Source organism: Primulina tabacum, chromosome 2 (genome assembly GCF_025594145.1).
Source record: "Primulina tabacum isolate GXHZ01 chromosome 2, ASM2559414v2, whole genome shotgun sequence".
Classification (NCBI taxonomy): Eukaryota; Viridiplantae; Streptophyta; class Magnoliopsida; order Lamiales; family Gesneriaceae; genus Primulina; species Primulina tabacum.
The window spans coordinates 36,204,799-36,228,333 of NC_134551.1; the positions used below are offsets into that span (position 1 = coordinate 36,204,799).

At 36.1% G+C, this 23,535-nt stretch overlaps 1 protein-coding gene across 1 annotated transcript; it reads left to right on the forward strand.

Annotated features, from left to right (window-relative positions):
- Window positions 1-9,428: 9,428 nt before the first annotated feature.
- On the forward strand, window positions 9,429-10,604 carry LOC142537655 (uncharacterized). The gene is made up of 2 exons (XM_075643152.1): window positions 9,429-9,549; window positions 10,090-10,604. Exons 1-2 carry the CDS (start codon window positions 9,429-9,431, stop codon window positions 10,602-10,604), a joined length of 636 nt encoding a protein of 211 aa, XP_075499267.1.
- Window positions 10,605-23,535: the final 12,931 nt, after the last annotated feature.

Consider the following 23,535-nt stretch of genomic DNA (forward strand, 5'->3'; position numbering starts at 1 on the left):
GAATTTTATGATGAAACATTAACGTTAAAAGATAAGTTGCATGCTTGGTTTATAAGAAAAATGATATTTACATCCATAGATTTTATAAAGTGATGGAAATATGAAATGTTGAAATATGTGAAGTAATTGTGACTAATACGAATACGATGATATGTTAATACGTAAGGCCAAGGCTCGGTTGACGGGTGAGAGTGTTGCTGATGTCTCCGCCGCCTAGTATTGTGGTTACATGTATATGGATTCATCAACACAATACGGATACGAAAGTCGCAATTAAATATCTGAATTCAAAGAAGAATGAATATGTATACGTATATGATAAATATGAATATGTTGATGATGATATGAATCATGATTATGAAAATGTTATTTTACGTAAAAGTATTTTCACTAGTTGTATGTGATCAGTATATGTATTATTTGTTATCAAGAATATGGTGTGTTGAGTCTTTAGACTCACTAGGTGTGATCGATGCAGGTGAATATGATAATAATGATAATGGAGGTCTTGATGGTTGATCTGACTGGACTGAAGGTGCACATAAGCCGAGGACCAGCGCTTGTTCTTCCGCACTTATGAATTATGTTTATGATTTATGATTTTAAGTTTATGTTAAAGATATTTTTATGACTTTGATTATGTTTTGAGTGGTTTTTAAGAGGTTGTTATTTTTAGCAATATTGCTAAGTTAGGATTTGAAAATGTTTGACGATTTTATGTTTGAAATTATTTCCTTTGATTTTCAAATATTGTTCGATGTTTTATTTTTAAAATAGTGTGAAAATTTTTTTATATATATGTTTAAGTACTCGGCCGAAATTAATAGAGTGAAAAAAAAATTTATAGTACTTTTTAAGAAAACGAGTAGTGGACGGTTCACTCACAATATTACTAGACTTTTAAGAAACAAAATTTTTAAATTTTGTAAAAACATGATGTCTATCTCACTACTTACATATCTCTCAAGTAACCTAACCATCAATCATTCCCAACTTTCAAAAAAAATTCAACTTTAACAAATGTATAATTTGAACTCTTAAGATCATGACTAAAACTTATGATACATATAAATCAAACCTTAAATTCCCAAAAATATGTTAACTTAATGTCTAATCCTATAACATAACTAATTGATCAACTTTACTTTAATGGGCCTTCACTCTAAATTTTTAATTTGCCACAATATTATTTCACTAATGCTTAGATTTTCAAGTCCAATATCGATTCATTCTACAATGTCCTTCACTATCATTCCTTATAACATTATAATCAAGGTATTTCAAGGTGCTAATATCCATTCGAGCCTAAATAATCGAAAATTCATATCATTTAAAACATTCAATTCTCACTCATTGCTAAACCAGTCCCCAAATTTCTTAACAATTTCAAATTAATTCCTAATTAATTTAAATTATCCAATTAGTCCTTAATTTTGTAAATTCTAAAATTAACCCATAAGTTCTTGGTATTCCTAATTCCATTCTATAGGTTTCCCGTAGCATGAAGTTCAAAATTTTTACGTTTATTAAATCCAAAATTAATTCTCATATTCAATCTTAACTTTCCATCAAAACCTAAAATCCCAAATTATACTTTTTAAAAATTCTAAATTCCGTTGCAGTCTTCAAATCATTATTTCTTATATGTATGAAACGTCCTCTACTTTTTTTTTCCTTCAAAACATAAACTCGGAAATCACTAATTAAAATAGCTTAACATTTCCATTAATCATTATAATTTAACAATTCGAATCTCAAGTGAATAAAAATCCCTAAATCGTCAAATAACCAAAAATCTTACGTCGACCTTTAAAAAGATCAACTAACATCAAAATAAAGCATAAAAATCTCTAAAAAATTCATTAACATAAATCCTTCAAATATTTTATCTATCAAGCTAATGCGGAAAATAAATGTCCCTCGGGAGTATACTGTCGCACCCGATCCAGTCAAGCGTCAGCGCCTCCCTCAATATCCGCAAATCCTGCACCATTAAAACCTAGTAAGTCTAATGACTCAGCACGTTCTAGTAGCAAATAATACATATACAATCACAAGCATTAGAAATAATATTTTTATTAATAATAACTTTTATGCTTAAATAAATCATATATCGCAAAATCATAAAATCGTAAAGTTTTCAATCTTTTATCATTTTTGATTAAGTTTGATCTTTTAAAATGACTAGCATTTTAACTTCTGATCGACTGATCAGTCTTCAGCTCCACATGGCCCATGGGGACAGGCACTAGGCATCGACATGGAAATACGATTGTCAAGCTCCATCTGGATTTTTTCATGTAAACGGGCTCCTTCTAGGACCTTCTCCCTCACGACATTCCCTAAAATTATAATTTCACCGTTTCTTCTAAAAACGGATCCCCCACATATCCTCTATCCTTTGTCACAGTCAATTTTACATCCCTCAAAATATTTTTCCTTTTCTTTTTAAAGCCTAAAATATCATGACTTTCAAAAATAACATTTTAACAGTAAAATTAACACAGCTTTAGCATAAATTATAAAATATTATATTTTCATCAAAAATATCATTTTATATCATTTATCATGCATTATGATCCTTCGGGACGTTGTCAATCTTTTCGGTATTACCCAAGTGTAAAATGATCATTTTACCCCTAGACGTAATATTTCTCGATTTTGACTTTTTCTTAATTTTATTTACTCTAGAACATTGCAAATAATTATTTAAGCTTAAATTTAATTTTTAATATTTTTATTTAACATAAACTCGGGCTTTTCGATTTCATTTCCTATTTATTAATTAGTGAAGCGTTAAATTCTCAATTTAATTCAAACATTAATATTTTCTTACCCAAATTTTTAACATAGCCTTTTATCACCTAACCTACCCTTCTGAGCCATGAACCACCCCCGTGGACCCATGGTTCGAACCTTATTAATTAATTTCAAAAATTTGACCCTTTCACTGAACCTACCTAGCCAAATCCCAATTTCATCGAGCCATGGCCGAGTTACCTCGAGCCAGATCCAAGCCAATCAACCTAAGGACCCTAATGACCAGCCTCGACTCTAGGAACCAGCCTTAACTCACGCACGAACCTCCCTGCGCAAGCCATAAGCCTGCAGCCGTTTCCGTTTGTTTTTGTTGGATTCCTAGTCAAGCTAGGACTCTCCTAGTTTGTTAACCACCCATCAACAACCCTCCTAGCCATCAATAAACCGGTATCAAACTCATCCAAACCCATCTCGAGACCCTGAACCACACAGCGAGCCACTGAATCAGAAACAAGAGCAGCTGCGTGTTCCCTTGTGCGCAAAAGAGTCCTACTTCACGTGGGACTCTTTGCACCAGCCACCACTGAGTCCACCACACCCTAGCAATCCCTGGACCCCCTTCCAGACCCTTCTAGACCATGTAAACTCGTCCTAGCGCGAGCCGTGAGCCACACCACGGCAGCGGCCATCAAACTCGCGGGAGGAGTCCTAACTTTACGAGACTCTTCCTCGGCTGCCGTCAATGAGTCCTAGCCATGCTAGGACTCCTTTTAGCCCTAGAACATGCCCCACGCAAGGCCTTAACCAAGCCCTAGTCGAGCTGCATGCCCCCTTTCCCCTTAGCCGAGCCCTTGATCATCTAAGCATGTAGGAAACCCTAGGATTCTTCTTGCTAACTCACGTCCAGCCCTTTAGCTTACTGACCAGCCCTTGTTTACTCTTAATTTGTTCATGTTATATCCATAATTCATCCAATGTTGGCAGCTTACTCGTTGGAAATCATATCACGTTCATATATACGTAAAAACGTTCGAAACGTTGAAATTAATCGCCAAAACGTTTAGCAATTTAAACTTCAATATTTTTCATGCATGATAAACAAAACATACATATTATTGATTGAATGATGCATCAAAGGAATTTAGAAAACATGCCTTTGCATTTTAAAATGCTCGAATACGCGATCGTCGGTGAGGGGCACGAGAAGGGACGGACGGGCGAAGAAGAACCCTAGCTTCTCTTCCTTGAAGATTTCGAATTTAGTGTGTGTAAAGTGTGTGAAAATCGGATGGTATGAGGTGCTCCAAAGCCTAGGTATCTTATTTATAGATTTTAATTTGCCTGTTAATGGGATTGGGTTTTGGGATTTGATGTTTAGGAGCACTTCAGACTGCTCAATTTAGTTAAATTGGGCGCAATAACCCTTATTTAATTGTAAAATATAAATTTATAAAAATTAGTTTCCAAAAATAATATTTTTGATCTTTTAAAAACTCATTGTTTGCCCAAAACCGGCTTCCTGGATAAAATCGAGCTTGTCTCGTAAAATAATTTGAAATCTATCATTTTTTGGAAAATTTAATCATTTTTAATAATATTAAGAAGTCTTGAAAATATTTAATGAAAAATATTTATTCTTGTCTTGGTCGTGGTCTCCTTTCCCCAGCCTATTATTGACTATTTCGGTAAAATCCTTCAATTTCATGATATCATGCCATATAATCATTTAATCATGCAATCATACATTTAATCATTTAATATGTATCATACAAGCATTTAAGATAAATAAAATAAAACAATTAAGCAATTCAAAAATTTTGCATTCATGTGGTTTACATAGGTTGGTTTTTTGGACGTTGCAATATAATACTAAAAAATTAACTCAATTAGTAACCACGAATAATCAGTATTTTCTTAGAAAATTTACATGTTTCAAGAGCATTGATAATCTTCATGATTAATTAATGACCCAAAAAGTAGAACATTAGTACTAAAAAAACAAAAATTAGTATAGTCAAACCATTTTCAATCTTTCGCAACGCCCATTAACCAAATTCTTAATCATGTCCAATTACACCACAAAGACAACATGCATGAAAATTTTATAATTTCTTATTTCATGTCGTAACATGCATAAACATTCTAAAGAATCTAATCTCAAAACATATAGAGAGATAAACATGTACCGTAAAAGGTATATCATTTAAACATTCAGGTGATAGCATTAAAACATTAAAACATTTAAATTTACAGACTTCAGGGTTGATGACTAAGCTTCTGAAGCTGGCAACTGCACAACCGTCTACAAGAACTTTTCCTCTGATACCAACTGAAATGTCTACTCCTTAAAATTTTACTGAAATAAATAAATAAATATATATATATATATATATTTTTAAAAATCTAAGACCGAAAATACACACGCCTATAAACATTTAAATAAGTTAACTAGGGGTTTTAAAACTCATCCAATCTGTAGAGCCCAAAATCAGTACACGTAAAATCCATGCATTTATTTAAATTGTTAAATTATTTAATCAAGTTTAAAAATGATTTTTAGTGGTGCAGGAATTATTTAAATGCATTATTTTAAATTATTTATGTTTATGTGATGCACGTTAAAATATTTCTCGAGTTTCATGTTTCAGACGATTATTAGATGTGGGATCGAGAAAAAGAGACCGGTGACGATTTTGGCGATTTTAAAACGTGGTAATTTATTTTTAAGTTAGGATTGAGGCATTTTAAATGATTTATAAGTTTTTAGTATTTTAAAGCCTAATTTAATTATTAGGTGATTTTATGATTTTAAAGCTTTTAAAGAATTAGCACTTGTACACTTTATTTCTAAATTAAGGGATTTTATTAGGTTAGAATGGTGTAATTATTTTAATTAGCTTGCTAATTAATAACTAAACAATTTATTTCCCTAAATTACACCACTAAACTCATGCACACACCCATTTTTACACACACTTACACGACACAACACAAACACACATAAATTCATTCAGACTTTTATATTTTTAAAAGAGAAAACCTAGAGTTCTTGGTCTAGAGAGCAGTCGCCCCCTCCCTCTGAGTTTTACCAGCAGGTTTTCGTCACTTCCGTTGCAAGAAAATCGTTACACGATCGTCTTGTATCAACCCTCGCTTCTTTCCCGCTTCGGTGTCGTTGTTTCGGTAACGTTAAAGATTTAAAGGCATGTATATTACGTTTTTCCTGCGTCGATCTCGTCATATTATGCGTTGTGTTGTTTATTATGCATAAAAAATCAATGTGTGATGTGCAAAGATTGAGCAAAAAATTGTTGGATCGATTTTTGAAACGTTTTTAGATCTAAAACTCGAAATTTACTGTTGTTTTAAATACTGCGATTTTTCGGTCGCTTTTCTGGAAAACCTTTTAACATATAAAACGTAGAAATTTTTGATACCTTCGATATGACAGAAAATTTGAAATATTTAGAGACAAATTGAGCGAGATATGTCCGTTTTCGTGGAACTGCTCAAACTGTGGTTTCTAAAAATTTTGTTATTGATGAATTCTTGAAGTGTTTTAGTTGCAGGCTTCGTTGGCCATCACCGGGCCAGTAGTACTGATATTAGACATGTTGTGGGAGATGTTTAGGCACCATTTGTTGTGTCGTTTCGAGTCGGGGATGGCTTGGGAGACAATAGAAGTCGTGGGAAAAGAATGGTGTCGAATTTTGAAATTGTGTCGTTTTGTTGTTGATTGTCGATGTTGGGGTTGTTGGATTGTTGGCACGGGTTGGAGTCAATATCGTAGCGTCCTAGGATGGGTCTCGAGGTATCGATTCTTAGTCCATTCAATTGAGTTGGGAGAAATAAGCAAAATATAAGAACTTCCGCAGGTTTGATTTTATCAGAGGCTAGCCGGACCCTTACACGGACCCAGGCACAGGGTCCGTGCCCTTGTTTCTTTCGTAGTGTCGTTTTCCAGTGCCTACATGGACCCCTAGATGGATCCTAGCACGGGGTCCGTGTACTTGCTTATTTTGGGTGTATTTTTACCGAGCCTACACGGACCCACGCACGGACCCTGGCATGGGGTCCGTGTACTTCACTTTTGGGAATGATTTTAGACTTCACTAAGGTTTTGATTCAGGGTTCAAGGTCTTGGTTTAGTATGATGAACAAAAACATTGTCAAGTCCCTAGGGGTCTAAGAAGTCATTAGTTGTCTAATTATGTCGGTGTCGATTACGATTAGCATGTTATGATAAGCGTTGAATTTATGTTAGTATGAGCAGCAATGGCCCCAAGCGAGATGATAAGTGCAAGATTTGCACTTAATTTATATTAGAATCCATTTTGAATTATGCTGGTTTCGAACAGAATTATGCGTTTTTGTTTGTTTTTGTTGTCATTACAGGAATGGAGAAAATAGCGGACACGAAGTAAGGTAGAGTCAAGGAAACATAGCGCCATGAAGCACTCGGACAGAACCTCGCGCGCACAAGGAAGCAGCCGCGCGCACACAGATGAAGCAAATGACCAGAAGCCCGCGCGCGCCCACGCGAGATCACGCGCAACCGCGCGCGTGCAAGTACGAGCCAACAAGCAGACGCCTAAGCGCCATCGCGCCAGCTCTCGCGCTACCCGCGCGCACACATGCACGGCCAGACACAGCAACTCACACGCCACCACGCCATTTCATGCGCCACCGCGTCAGCGCCGTGTCCATATTATTATAAATTGCGCGAATTAGGTCATACTCGGGGTTACACGCCGTTTTGGACGAAAATACAGAGGGAAGACTCGGAGCGAAGGCGAGACGGAGGCAAGACACGCGAAGATCGATTACAAAGACGAAGAGCGACGAATCTGGGGACAGAGACGACACTTCGGATTTGTTATCTGTCTTTGTATTTCTAGTTTCTCATATGTCAATGTCTAAAACTTTGAATATGCGTCTTTTTTATTTCGATTTCGTGATGAACTAATCTCCCATTCTAGAGAATGATGTAGCTTAGTGGACACAATGATTTGACGTGGTTATTTTATAAGATTGAATTCCATTTCATGTTTACTTGTGTTTCTCTGTGTTTATTGCACTGCAATTTACTGGCCATAAATTGTTTGTTGTTTGATTAATTCTACAACTCGGGAGAGGGACTAGGATTATAGATCATTAGAACACATCGTTAAATGTTTATAGCGTTCGGAAGTCGTATAACTTTAGCGAGGCTTAGTAAGAACATTGTTTGCATTTATCTATGAAACTTAGATTCTAATTAGGAATAATTGAATCGAAGTTGATAGATACAGTATTCGTCACTTGGGAAAGGGGAATAAAATAATCTAAGTGTTCTTGGCCATTAAATAATTGGAATTCAGGCATATAAATTCAACTGTGAATATTTATCGTGGAAGCTTTGTGAAATCATTTCTCTAGATATTTTCTCTCATTATTATTTCTCAATTCGGTGATTTAATTAATTCATTGTTTTCAATTAATTCGTTCAAACAACCCAACCTTTTATTTGATTCTTCTAAATAAAGTTGAGACTATTTTAATTACGAGCACTGATATACATTTTTTATACACACTCCTCGTGGGATCGATATCTGTACTCTAACCAGTACTAAAACTTGACACCGTACACTTGCGGTAGTATAAACACGCAACAAGTTTTTGGCGCCGTTGCCGGGGAGTGTCAAATTTGAATTTATATCAGTATCGTTACCAATTAGTCTAGATTTTAATTTAGAGCTTTTATTTTTATTTATTTTAAATTGATTGAGTTTTTCATTTTTTCTGCTTGACAGTACATTCTAAGATTGCAAAACCCAGACTCGCTTATTTTTTATCCGGAGATCGAACGAACTGCAAGAAGATTAAGAAAAGCGAGAAGGGAAGAAATCAAAGCAATGGTTGATAACAGAGAAAACGACAGACAGATGCCGACTGAGGCTATACCAATCAGAGATCACTTTCGACCAGTGATCAACACACACTATTCTGGCATTGCTCGAGGAACCATCAACGCCAACAATTTCGAGCTTAAGCCCGCATAGATAAACATGGTTCAACAGAACCAGTTTGGGGGAGCCACTACTGCAGATCCTCATCTACATCTCAGAACATTCTTGGAGATTACGGACACGGTAAAAATAAATGGTGTTTCTGATGATATTATTCGACTGCGCTTGTTTCCTTTTTCTCTTAGGGACCAAGCTAGAGGATGGCTCTAAACATTGCCACTGGGGAGCATCACGACATGGCAGGAGCTGGCGACGAAGTTCCTTTCTAAATATTTTCCCCCTGCGAAGTCTGCACAACTAAAGATTGAGATCAGAACTTTTAGACAGACTGACTTCGAGCAATTGTATGAAGCTTGGGAAAGGTATAAGGAGTTGTTAAGGAGGTGCCCGAATCATGGTTTCGAAGACTGGGTGCAGATTGAGTAGTTTTATAATGGATTGAATTGTCAAACACGGACAACAGTGGATGCAGCGGCAGGTGGCACGATCTTTGCCAAATCTCCTGCTCAAGCCTACGACTTGCTTGAGCAGATGACTATTAATAGCTACCAATGGCCGTCTGAGAGGTCAGGAATAAAAAGGACTGCTGGAGTTTATGCTGTGGATCTTATCACATCACTCACTGCGCAAGTATCAGCATTGACTACACAGATAGCGACTATGAATAAAGCGGGTAAATCAAACACAGAGGGACAACCGGTTGTTGTTGAAGAATCACATTTCCCTGAAGAAGTCCAATACATCAACAACAAGAACTTTGGAGGCTATGGAGCATATCGAGGTAACCCTCCCCCTAATACTTATCATCCTGGTTTGAGAAACCATGAAAATTTTTCTTACGCAAATAACAAGAATGTATTGAATCCTCCACCGGGGTTCAATACATCAAATGGGGAAGGGAAGCCATCATTTGAGGATTTAGTTGGGACTTTTGTTGCTGAATCTGGCAAGAGAATGGCTAGGACTGAGTCTAGACTTGACAACCTAGAAACCCATATGGCAAGTATTGGCGCTACCTTGAAAATCCTTGAATCGCAAGTGGGGAAGATAACGAAGCAACTCACGTCTCAACAGTCAGGCGCTGTACAAAAGAATGCAGACCCAAATCTGAGAGAGGTGAATGCTATTTTTATGTAGCATGAGGAGATTTGAGTGGTAAGCAAAGAAGAGAAACTTGATTAGCCGACTCCAAGCAAAAGGAACCAAGGTAAGAAATGTAAGAGTTATGATTTTGATCAATGCATTGATATTTCTTTACTTCCCTACCCCCAAAGATTTTTACAATTGAAGGCTGAGTTTCAAAAGAAAAAAGGTCTTGAAGATCTCAAGAACCTACACTCTAACATTCAGTCTGCAGAGCAGGAAGAGGTGGCATTTACTGGAGGAGATGATAAGGGCAGGAAAGGAAATCTTCCTCAGAAGCTACAAGACCTTGGGGAATTTGTTGTACCATGTGAAATTGGAAGTCAATCAGTGAAAAAAGCTATCTGTGATTCAGGAGCGAGTGTGAACATAATGCCAAGTTTCCTTTACGAAAAACTTGGATTGAGTAGGATAAAGCCCACAGGACTAAGCTTGCAGATGGCGGATAAATCGGTTAGGACACCGCTGGGTATTGTTGAAGATGTTGAACTTAAGATTGATAAAATAAGGCTTCTAGCAGATTTTGTGGTGCTTGACATGGAGAACAGTCAGAATGTTCGTGCTATTTTAGGACGACCATTTTTGGTTACTGCTGGAGCCGTCATTGATTTGAGACAAGGAAAACTGACCATGGCGGTTGATGGTCAAAACATAGAACTCAAGGCTTCCAAGATATCATACGATCCACCATGAACAAGATTGGTATTGTCGGGCTGATGACGTTAAACCAAGCGTTGTGTCGGAGGAAACCCACAATTTATTTTCTTTAGCATTCATTTTTTTTTTATTATTTTATTTTATTTTATTTTACGTCCTTAGTTGTTAATTTTACCCACCACCAGATCTATCACCGCCGCAGCCCATGGACATGGATGACATAGATGCAGCGGACAACAACTCGAGCGCCCGAGTTTTGACACTCGTGCGCGAGGTATGTGTTGTCGTGTTCTTTATTTCTATACATTGAGGACAATGCATACTTTAAGTTTGGGGAAGGGAAAAATTGCGTTGCTTGTTAGAATTTTTCTGCAAATTTTTTGTTTTATCGCTCAGTAGTTAGTTTGATTTTTTAATTGCATGCTAGATTCGTTAGGTGGAGTCATGGATAAGAAAAATGTGTGGCCGATGATGAAAATTGAATTGTGGTCCTGAAGTTTATATGTGTTCATGATAACTTAGGAGTCACAAATATTTTGCACTGTCGTGTTTATTGATACTATTGTTGCTCAGAGACAAGTTGTATGCCTATGATGCTAAATAGATGACGGATATCTGATTCTTGGTAATACTTGCATGACATTGATTGACACTTTCACAAACATAGAAATGATCTAGGCAGTTTTTCACAATATCTTTGGGCCTTTGTTCTTTGTTTACTGTCAATTGTAGCCCTTTGAGCCTCGAAGTTTTTGAGATGCTTAAGAGTTCTTTTGTGCATGCCTTGTATATCAATTTTTGTTGAACAAATGCATATGATTAGTTGGTATGAGATGATTAATGGATTGACGGTAATCTAGAACTTGTTTGAGCACTTTTCGAGGCGAAATACGGATAATATGCGACATAGGAATGATTTAGGCGATCTTTGAAACCGTTGAGCCTTCGAGCCTACCAAATGAACATGAAATATCCCTAGTGTCCCATTTTGAGCCTACTGAAAAATCAAGTGGTGTGTGTCAATGACATACAATTAGCCCCCACTTGTATCTATTCTATATCCCACAGCAACTACCAAATGAAACTTATACACTTATTTTCCTACCTGATTTTTGAGAGAAATAAATTCACTGGTGTTGTAGTGATTCAAATGCTCCTTGAAAAAAGAAAAAAAAAAGAAAAAAAAATAGTTAAAGTGTGCAAAAAGGAATTCAAAAAGAAGAAAAACAATGAAAAGAATGAATCAAAAGTGGTGAGAAAGAAAGCATTTGGGAAATGAAAGATATGAATGAAAAGAAAACAATAAAGTGGGTGGTGGTTGAAAAGAAAATGAAAATGAGTGAAGTTGATGAAGTTCAAATATTTATCTCAAATTTTGATTTTCATACCTTTATTGTAGCCGTGAGCCGTGGCCTAACGTTACAAGCCTACAAGCCCTATTAACCGTGTCACATTTATCCAATATACAAGTGGAGAAAAGTTGTTCAAGTCAAGCCTATGGATACCTGAAAAACATAGTCATCAAATATAAATTTTAATCACTTGCTTGCAAGCATCTCGTTGTGTGATTTCATCTTTGGTACATTTTTGTTGAATAGTTATCGAGCCAATAAATCACCAATAAAGTCCTATGTGATCTATGAATGTGAATTTGTATTTTGATGAAGTGTGAGTTGAACTAAACTGAGGATTTCTTGATTCTGTAAGGCGAATGGGCATTATGACTCTATTTGAGCACTCGATGGGGTAAACAAACATTGACATATCACACACACACGTGACTCTTGAGAAATCGTGAATTACATTAAATAGATAAGTATGAGGCCAATATCACTTTTTGCGAATCCATGACTGTTAAGAGTTTCATTACTTGTTAATTGACTCCCTGTTTTTATTCTATTTTGCTCGGGACTAGCAAAAGTTCAAGTTGGGGGGTTATAAGTGCAAGATTTGCACTTAATTTATATTAGAATCCATTTTGAATTATGCTGGTTTCGAACACAATTATGCGTTTTTGGTTGTTTTTGTTGTCATTACAGGAATGGAGAAAATAGCGGACACGAAGTCAAGTAGAGTCAAGGAAACATAGCGCCATGAAGCACTCGGACAGAACCTCGCGCGCACAAGGAAGCAGCGGCACGCGCACAGATGAAGCAAATGACCAGAAGCCCGCGCAGCGCCCGCGCGAGATAACGTGTAACCGCGCGCGCGCAAATACGAGACAACAAGCAGACGCCTACGCGCCATCGCGCCAGCTCTCGCGCTACCCTCGCGCACACATGCACGGCCAGACACAGCAACTCGCGTGCCACCGCGCCATTTCATGCGCCACCGCGTCCAGATTATTATAAATTGCGCGAATTAGGTCATACTCGGGGTTACACGCTGTTTTGGACGAAAATACAGAGGGAAGACTCGGAGCGAAGGCGAGACGGAGGCAAGACACACGAAGATCGATTACAAAGACGAAGAGCGACGAATCTGGGGACAGAGACGACACTTCGGATTTGTTATCTGTCTTTGCATTTCTAGTTTCTCATATGTCAATGTCTAAAACTTTGAATATGCGTCGTTTTTATTTCGATTTCGTGATGAACTAATCTCCCATTGTAGAGAATGATGTAGCTTAGTGGACACGATGATTTGACGTGGTTATTTTATAAGATTGATTTCCATTTCATGTTTACTTGTGTTTCTCGGTGTTTATTGCATTGCAATTTAATGGCCATAAATTGTTTGTTGTTTGATTAATTCTACAACTCGGGAGAGGGACTAGGATTATAGATCATTAGAACACATCGTTAAATGTTTATAGCGTTCGGAAGGCGTATAACTTTAGCGAGGCTTAGTAAGAACATTATTTGCATTTATCTATGAAACTTAGATTCTAATTAGGAATAATTGAATCGAAGTTGATAGATACAGTATTCATCACTTGGAAAAGGGGGAATAAAATAATCTAAGTGTTCTTGGCCATTAAATAATTGGAATTCAGGAATATAAATTCAACTGTGAATATTTATCGTGGAAACTTTGTGAAATTATTTCTCTAGATATTTTCTCTCATTATTATTTCTCAATTCGGTGATTTAATTAATTCATTGTTTTCAATTAATTCGTTCAAACAACCCAACCTTTTATTTGATTCTTCTAAATAAAGTTGAGACTATTTTAATTACGAGCACTGATATACATTTTTTATACACACTCCTCGTGGGATCGATATCTGTACTCTAACCAGTACTAAAACTTGACACCGTACACTTGCGGTAGTGAAAACACGCAACACGAGACCTAACGAATCCCTCAACACCAAGTAAGTATGTTCGACGTGCAAAGAAAATACTTTTAAGTTTTTGAGGTATGCTAAATGTCTTGTGACCAAATTATGTATGAGATTATAAAGCGGTAAAGTGTGACCAGAGACCAATCCACCCCGTTAAATTATGAACGGGTTTAGATCGGGATTGGAAAGCGGTAAAGTATGACCAAGGAACAATCCACCCGTTAAATAATGAACGAGGATCTCATGTATGTGGCAGTGGATCTTCCCTGTCAGTCCAGTACTGTGGTTTAATCTGATCAAGCCTATTATGTATGGGTCACTTGCTTTGAAACATGCCTCTACGCAAAATGACGAAGTTTATGTATGTTCAAGTATGTACGATATAAGTATGTTTAAGAAAAGTTTTATGTTGATGGCACGTCTATGTATGTATGTACGTATGCTCAATCTTATTTATGCAAGTTCAAGCTCAAGTATGTACGTTCTATTTTAAAGCTGTATGTGATTTTATTAGGTATTACTTGTTATTTCGAGTTTATGCATATTGAGTCTTTAGACTCACTAGACTTGATCGATGCAGGTGAGGATGATTTTGAGTAGACAAGAGGTGAGGACCAGTGAGCTGGCATGGACTGAGCCGGAGGCTAAACCCGAGGACCGCACATGTTTTTAAGTTTTTATGCAAAACTTCAACTACTCTGTTTTTACGTTTTGGTTATGATGTTTAAACAAGTATTTTTCTTTAGCAAACTTTGTAAGTGATCTATCTTATTGCAAATATTTTTGGTTGGACAGTTTATTTATGATCACAATTTGAAAGTTTATTTTATATTTAAGAAAATTTTATTTTTCCGCAAATTTCAAGTAGTTCAAAATACAGTACGTTACACAATCACTGAATAAAAATGTGATACTCTTGTCCCACATCTGAAAAATGAAAGATTTAAAATGAGTTTATAATGGCTTACAATGGACTTCTATAGCAACTTGGATTAATCATTTTCGTAAAAGCGAGGACGAATATGAAGTAGTTGCTATAGGGGCTCATTGTGCAGTCACGCAGCCGCGGGCTCGGGCTCGGGACGTGACAGAATGGTATCAGAGCCGGTCACCGGCATGGAACACCGAGAAATAAGTGCTATGCGGGGCAAAGTGCTACGTGCATGGGAGCCACCTCTTGAACCTGCGGGGCAAAGTGCTACATAACGGGAGCCACCTCTTGAGCCTGTAGGAGCCACCTCTAGATTCTTGGCGCTGGTGGATCAAGGGGTCAGGCCGCGACGAGGACGTAGCGTTCTGAAGGAAGGATGATTGTGATACTCTTGTCCCACATCTGAAAAATGAAAGATTTAAAATGAGTTTATAATGGCTTACAATGGACTTCTATAGCTACTTGGATTAATCATTTTCGTAAAAGCGAGGACGAATATGAAGTAATTGCTATAGGGGCTCATTGTGCAGTCACGCAGCCGCGGGCTTGGGCTCGGGACGTGACAAAAAATAACTACAATTACACAAAATCTTAAAATATAATCAATCTTCTATTCTTCTATTTCGAAAAAGAAACTCGAGGGTAATAACAAAAGTCTGACAACTTAAGAACATAAAACAAGATTCAAAATCATTTAAATTATTGTTTAAACCCATGTCTCATAATCATATTATGTGGAAGAAATGCAAGGTCCTCGGTTTTTCACGTGCACCCCCAGCTCAGTCTACTCACTCTTCAGCGCCTTCGGTTTCCTCAACCATAAGATCACCTGCACCAATCACACCTATTGAGTCTAAAGATTCAACACATCTGAACCGTAATAACAAGTACATATACATATCATGCAACAGTGAAAAATACTGTAAACAAAGTAACTTACATGATCTTCAAAAACAAGAACATAAACCTAAATATATTCGTATCAAATCATGCCATATCGTGTCATCATATACATATTCTTTTCCTTAATTGAATTCAAATCATTAGTTGCAACTTTCGTATCAGCTCTAAGTTGATGGATCTTTCTACGTATAACCGCGATACCCGATGGCGGGGAAATCAGCGACAGTTTTACCCGTTCACTGAGCCTTTGCCTTACATGTTCTTGTTCTTGTTCATGTTAGTCACAACCAACTCACCTCTTTCAAAACATGTCATCGTATTCATCACTTTTAAAATTCATGCCTATATATACATTCCATAAAACCAAGCATGCAACGTGTTTTCCAGCATTAAGATAAAAATTCATGTTCATAATCAACATATACTTTTAAATATGCAATTTCAGTTATCAGGGCACAGCCAGGACTGCTAACTCGACCCACTCAACTTACCAAACTCCTTAAAAATACTTCTAATCATTTCATTAAACTTATCCCGAGCCCCTGCATTAACCTCTATATTTTGTGCCATGGTTTACTCCGGAGTCCCGTTAAACCCGAATTAACACGAGACTTAATCAAATTTAACCATAATTCAACGACTACTGACCAAACCACGTATGACTCAACTTAAACCATTTATAACCACAGACATGTGGGTATAACTTTCTAGAACCCCCAAAATGTGCAATATCTACAAAAATCTCGACAATGCACGTACAGTACTAGTGCCTATGCACTGGCAGTGTAGCGCTGCCGCGTTGGTAAGCGCCTAGGCCCATGTACCAGCTCTTCGCCGCCAATCTTGGGGGGAAAAATCCCAAAATCGACTTTTTCAGCCAATCTCTATAACACGCCCAACCAGCCCAGACCATGCTCGAACCGACCTCTTCTAGACCACAACAAAACTTTCCTGCACTGCCCTAGCCATGACCTTCAGCCCCATGCTCTCGAATACACGTGAACCACCCATAAGCCAAAAAACCGAGCCACAAACAAGAAATTTCCACCGACCTCGTACCAACCCAGTCCACCTTTGAACCTATAGCTTAACATCATCAACTAGACATGATTTGAGTCCTCTAACCCTCGATCCTGACATCCTCTTGCAAGACTTGTCAAAAACAATATATACATGAAAGCAAAAATCATATACATGAAGAAAATGTATAAATACCGAGCTGAATCATTTCATCCAACATGTATCATGCATAATTACTCCATAACATGTATTATGGTGTTCAAGACAAGAAAGTAAGGGAATTGGGTGTGCCTTGATATAAAACGCTCAAAAATTCAAACCAACTAAGCGAGGGAAGAGCACCGGAGGACGGGGCGACGTTTCCTCCGAATTTTTCTTTAAAAAACCGACCACCACTCAGCTTCTGGACGTGGAAAAGCTGTTGGAAGTGAGGGTGGTGCAGCCGAGTGTGTGAGGGTGAGAATAGGGTTTTGGGGTAGGGTTTGTTATTATAAAAGTGTATATTGGGCCCTAAATAAAAATAATAAGGATGTGTAGGAGTTTTAGGCCCAATATATTTTAAAAATGTCCCATTAAGCCCAAAAACACTCTCTCAAAATATTTCGTTAATGTACATTTATATAAATATTGTCCGAATCCTCAAAAAGCCTTTTGCTAAAAATTTCATACCGGCTTAAAATATGACTCAATGAGTAAAAATGTCTTAACAAGGTCCATTTTCGAAAATCACACTTATTTACACCTAATTTAAATAAGTGAAGGTAATCATTTAAATAAAACATTTTCCTTAACTTTCCCCGGTCTCTGTTTCTCGTTCGCACGTAAAGTATTGCTAAAAGCCCGTATAAATGAAATCTAGTAACTCATGAAATAAAATCATATTATCAAATAAACATGAAATTGTGATTTAAACATACATTTAATGCAAAAATAAATTAATTAAAATGCATAAGAAATTTGATAACTTGCATGCATATGGTTCACGTGTACCTTCAAATTTTCAGGACGTTACATATATATTTAACACACGATACGAATACAACAATCCAATACTAAGGATAAAACAAATATGGATAAGATGCTATAATATTCTCCTATGTCTTCCAAGTTGATTCTTTCACACCATGTCTCGACCACTGAACTTGAAGAAGAGGTAAAACTTTGTTGCAAAGAACTTTATCTTTACGGTATAAAATGCAAACCGGATACTTGATATACGATAGAGAGAAATCAAGTTCAACCTCATCATTCTGAATCACATGAGACATAACGAGCTCATACTTGCGCAACATAGATACATAAAACACATCGTGGATGCCAGACAAAAACTGTGGCAACTCTAATCGATAAGCGCACTCCCAATACGCTCACCAATCTCATAAAGACCAACGTATCGAGGTGATAACTTAATTTTTATGCTAAAACGAACAACACCTCTAAAAGATGAGACTTTTCGAAACAAAAAATCTCCTTCTTGAAACTTTAGAGATCTCCGGTGTTTATTAGCATAAATAGCTTGTCGATCCCGAGCAGCTTTCAATCTTTGACGAATCAACTTAAATTTATCAGACATTTTCTGAAAAATCTCAGGTCTGGTCAATTGTTTTTCACCAAAATCATCCCAACAAAGAGGCGATCGACATCGTCTATCATACAAAGTGATGAGACTTTGATTGTAGCACTCCCAAGAGCTTGTTGTCCACAAGTAGTATAATTCGGTGAGTCCGAATATCGTATCCACAAGGAAGCTAAGCTAAGTACAAGTCCATTACAATGTCCTTTTGTTTTTTTTTCTTTTAATTGTTTGAATCTTTAATCGGTAATTTTTAATTGTTCAACTTTTAATTCAAGTAGTTGAGATTAGAGGATCCACTCTTGTTATTTTAATAAAGTTAACATTAATGAACATTATTGAAATCCACTTAATAAAATGGTTCCAATATATTAAATAATCATATTTATGTTATATATTATTATCTTATAAGTAAATAACATATACCAAAACTTATAAATGTTCTAAAGTATTTATTGTGCTATATATTTTTGTAAACACTAAATAAATTTTTCTACTTTAAATGGTTCGTAAAACCAAAAAACATTTAAACCGTATTAAAAAAATTAATATTATGATATATTCATATATAATAAATCAAAACATCCACTTTAAATTGGTAATATCAAACTAACATTTAAATGGTTCCAATAATTTAGTAAACATATAGCAACAATAAATCAAAACTCCCATTTATAAGTAGGGTATAATAATTATTAAAAAAATAAATATTACATAAACAATAAATAAGGATTAAATAATATAAAACACATATTATTACGTTTTAGTAACATTATTATCATACCAAGAGTTTCGTCTTTTCATCTTAACTTTGGAAAGTTAGCTACTCATTATTTAAAGTGTAAAACTTTGAATATGAAATTAACATTCTAAATATATTTAAATAAATAAATAAAAGAAAAACAAAGAGAGAAATATTATGAACTCAAGAGTTGTTCATAAAATGAGGGATATCTCAATACATCACAATGTACCCTTATTTATATCCAAATTTGGGGAGATAACCACAAATTGAATGTTATTTTGTACACATAAGTGTTCATTGATGTTCTCAAAAATTATGTCATCATACACATCATTTTTAAAATCTTTCCATCCGAGTTTGTTTTTCCACATAAAACAAAACATGTAGATAATTGAGTTGTTTGAATTGTGATTTTTTTATCATTTGACCAAGTAATTTGAGAGATAAGGTCAAAATTATCTAGCATAGTAAAATTTTCACTTTTTTTGAAAATTTATTTGTTGCTTAATTTGATCCCAATTGTGAGAAGATTTTTATCTCATGTTTGCCACTAATATTGTAGATATTAAAATAAACTTTCTACAGGTCCAAGAATCATCTTAATCCCATTTGCAACGCCAAGGTTATAATTGTTTTATCGAACCTGTAAAAATAGTAAAAACTTATAATTACACAACAAGTTATATTTTATATAATTTATTATAAAATATATAATATTTAAAAATTTAATATGACAAAAACTATAAATTTATTTATAAAACATTTAATTAATGTACAATTTTTTATGTTTATCACATATTATAAAACATATAATATTTAAAAATTTAATAAAACAAAAACTATAAATTTATATTATAAAACATTTAATTAATATACAATTTTTTATGTTTATCACACCGTCCAATCAGCTTATTGCTAGTCCATAACAATTAAAGCGTTAATAACAACACAAAATATATTTGATTAATTTAAATAGAAATGTAATCGAAACTATATAAGTGTTGAAAATTGTCAAAGTTATATCAAGATCATAAAAATTATAATTTATGAAATAATCTGAGCTGATCAAATCAAAGCTTATTTTCAGTTAATTAAATGAATATTACCTTCAGAAATTCTTAGTAAGAGTCTCAACTTCATATCGTCACAGGTTAATAAATGTTTCAATTCATGTGAACGATTTCTCTTGAGTTGGAATACATATAAAATCTCAGGACAATGATTTACAGAATGGAGACACACAAACGAGCCAAATTAATCGAAAGATTGAAAATCCATTGATTTAAAATCTAGTTATTCTTATTATATATATATATATATATATATTCATGATCTTCTTCTTTTTCTTTTCATAACATCATGGAATCAGACTAAGTTTATGTAAGGCCTGAGATTTTATCATTTTAATCCGAGATTATTTAATTGGTGAATTTTGGAATGTTGAGTCATATTCCATGGTTTTACAATTTCATAGGATTGAAATTGAATTAAAAGATTGAGCGGGGGCCGATTTGCAAATAGTGAAAAGTTGAGGGACTAAAGTGCAATTATTGGGTTTTAGTGACACTTGTCTTGCCCTTGGACATGCATGTGATATATAAACTTGTAAATTGCAATTCACGAATTCAGAGCAACAACCGAGATTCCAGAGAAGATTTCCTCAAATTCTTGTGATCTTAGATTTGTGATTTTGTTACCACCGTATATCAGAAATTGAATCCGGATACAGTTATGTGATCCTCGTATCGACAGCTACAATCGGACGTAAGTTTTATTGATTTCTGGTATCATTTGAGAATATGATGTTGTAGGAATTTGATATAATTCATATATGATGTTCTAGACATGTTAGACATCGTAGAATCGAAGTCAGATTGAAAAACAGACTGATTATGAGATTGTTATGAATTTCTGATTATATGGGTCTGAAATCAGGACATATTTGGATTATGAATGAATCACAGATTGTATCGGATATGAGTTATGATTTGTAATTGATGTCTGTTGATATGGTATTAACGGGGATACTGAGATTGTGCCGTTATGCCGTTGATTTGAATTAATTCAGATTAATCAGATTCAATGTTGAATTGAGAATGGAATATTGATATTATTATTCTCGATATGTCGTTTTAGATTTACAGAGACAGTCTTGAATTCAGAACCTGATATTGCTTCAGACCGAGACTACGAACGAAAGGTATAAGTCAATGTGGTATTGGGAGATCGACTCGAGTAGGATATATTTGAGTTTCTCTAAATCACATACTTATTGTTGTTATATGCATTGATTTGATTTTATATGTTGTTCTATGGATTTATAGGAAGCATGTATTAGACGAATATTAGACGAGTGATCTTGTGGCAGAAGTGCCTGATAGTGGTGGGATCGCCACGGGCACATTGCACGATGTCACAAGATAGTGTATTGGCGATAGTGCCACAGTCTGTGACGGATAGGTCAAGACAGTGGATGTTTGGTTATATCGACGTAGATAGAATCGGAGTTTATTTTATTACTGTTGGTCGATATAGGAATACCAAAATCTGGAAACCAGGATCCCTAGACTTGGATTGAGTCTAGTATGAGTCGTGGAGTCACGAGTATGATTGATAGTTTGACGTTATTTATGTTTCAGACTTTGATGTATAGATCTGATATTTGTTTCATGCTTTATATTGATTATATGATTGCATGTTCATTGATTTCTATTGGGATTATATTTTCACCGGAATTATCCGGCTGTTGTCGTGTTTGTATGTGTGCATGACAACAGGTGGGACAGGATCAGGGTCGAGGAGATGACGAGAGATCATGATTAGAGTGGAGACCACGGACTTTGATGTTGCTGTAGATTGGGTTTCAACACTTGATAGCTAGTTGTTGAACCTTAGTCTATATTGATTATATGTTGTACAGGACTTGTACCTTATTTTATACTGATATGTATAATAGTATGAGTATGATTTCCATTACGTTTCGCATTAAAAAAAAATTAGACCTTGTTTAGTATAATCGATTAAATTATCCCAATGACGATTACGAACTTGATTAGCGTCCGGGTCCCCACAACAGGTGGTATCAGAGCGATAGATCCTTTAGACTGGAATAGAAGCTAGTGAGTGGGGTAGATTGAGTTATCTTTCCTTGCTTTTTATATGCTAGCATATGTTACTGCTTTAATACATGTTACTTGATTTATCTGAATTGATATGGTAATGTGTAGTAATGAGTATGAATCAGCACCTGATTCTGAATCAGCAGTAAGTTGATCGGAGGAGGACTGAAACAGAATTATTGTTTGGGATTACTAATCTTTTTGATAATCAGATATGCCTCCCAGAAGAATACCAGAACAGGGTAGTACTTCAAATCCTCCGATGGATGTCACAGCAACTCCGATGGAAACACTTCTGAAGAGATTTCAGTCATTCCATCCACCGACTCTGAAGGGTACTGAGACTGCAGTGGATTGTGAGAGATGGCTAGATTACATAGAGATGCTGTTTGACTCATAGGACTATACACATGAGCGAAGAGTGAAACTGATAGGGCACCTAGTTGCATGACGTTGCAAAGAACTGGTGGATTACAACGAAGAATGCATTGGAGCATAGAGGTACGACTATTACCTAGAATGTGTTTAAGATCGAATTTTATCAGCGGTTCTTTCCAGTTTCATACAGGAAGGACAAGGAGGCCGAGTTTGCAAATTTGAGACAGAGACAGCTGAATATTGAGGAGTATGTGTCCAAATTCTCTACATTACTGAGATTTACTCCACATGTGGCCGAGAATGAAGAAACGGTGGCTGATCAGTTCATCAATGGCCTGAATCCTGAAATACTTACCTTGGTGAACACCGGGCGACCAAACAACTTTGCTGAAGCCCTGAACAGAGCAAAGGGAGCAGAATCCGGCCTGATTAGGCAGAGAGGAGCTTCGTATGTTGTCCCAGCACCGATACCACAGCAACCCCCTGCCAGATTTGAGAATGGCAGCAGCAGTGCTGGAAAGAAGGAATATCTGAAAGCCAGAGGAAGACAGTTTAAGAAGTCTGGCAGTAGTTCTTCTAGTTCTAGTGGCTCATGATAGACTGCCCAGAGCCAGAGTTATACAGGACCTTATTGTAGCACTTGTGGAGGGAAGCATTCCACCGAGCAGTGTCGAGGAGTGTTTGGCACTTGTCGTATTTGTAGGCAGCAGGGACATTTCGCGAGAGTATGTCCCCAGAGAGGTGCCCAGGGATCCCAGGCAGCACAGTCATCTGGATCAGTGGCTCAGACAGGGAGACGACCATCTGCTGTTCATTCTTTTCGGCCAGCACCATCTACACAGTCACCGCAGAGGACAGGAGGAAGCCAGACAGTGAACCAGCCTCCGTGACAGCAGGCCAGAGTTTTTGCTTTGACTGAGGACCAGGCAGAGGAGGCACCAGATGATGTTGTTGCAGGTAACTGTTTTATTTCTGGTTATCCTGCATATGTATTGGTTGATACTGGTGCATC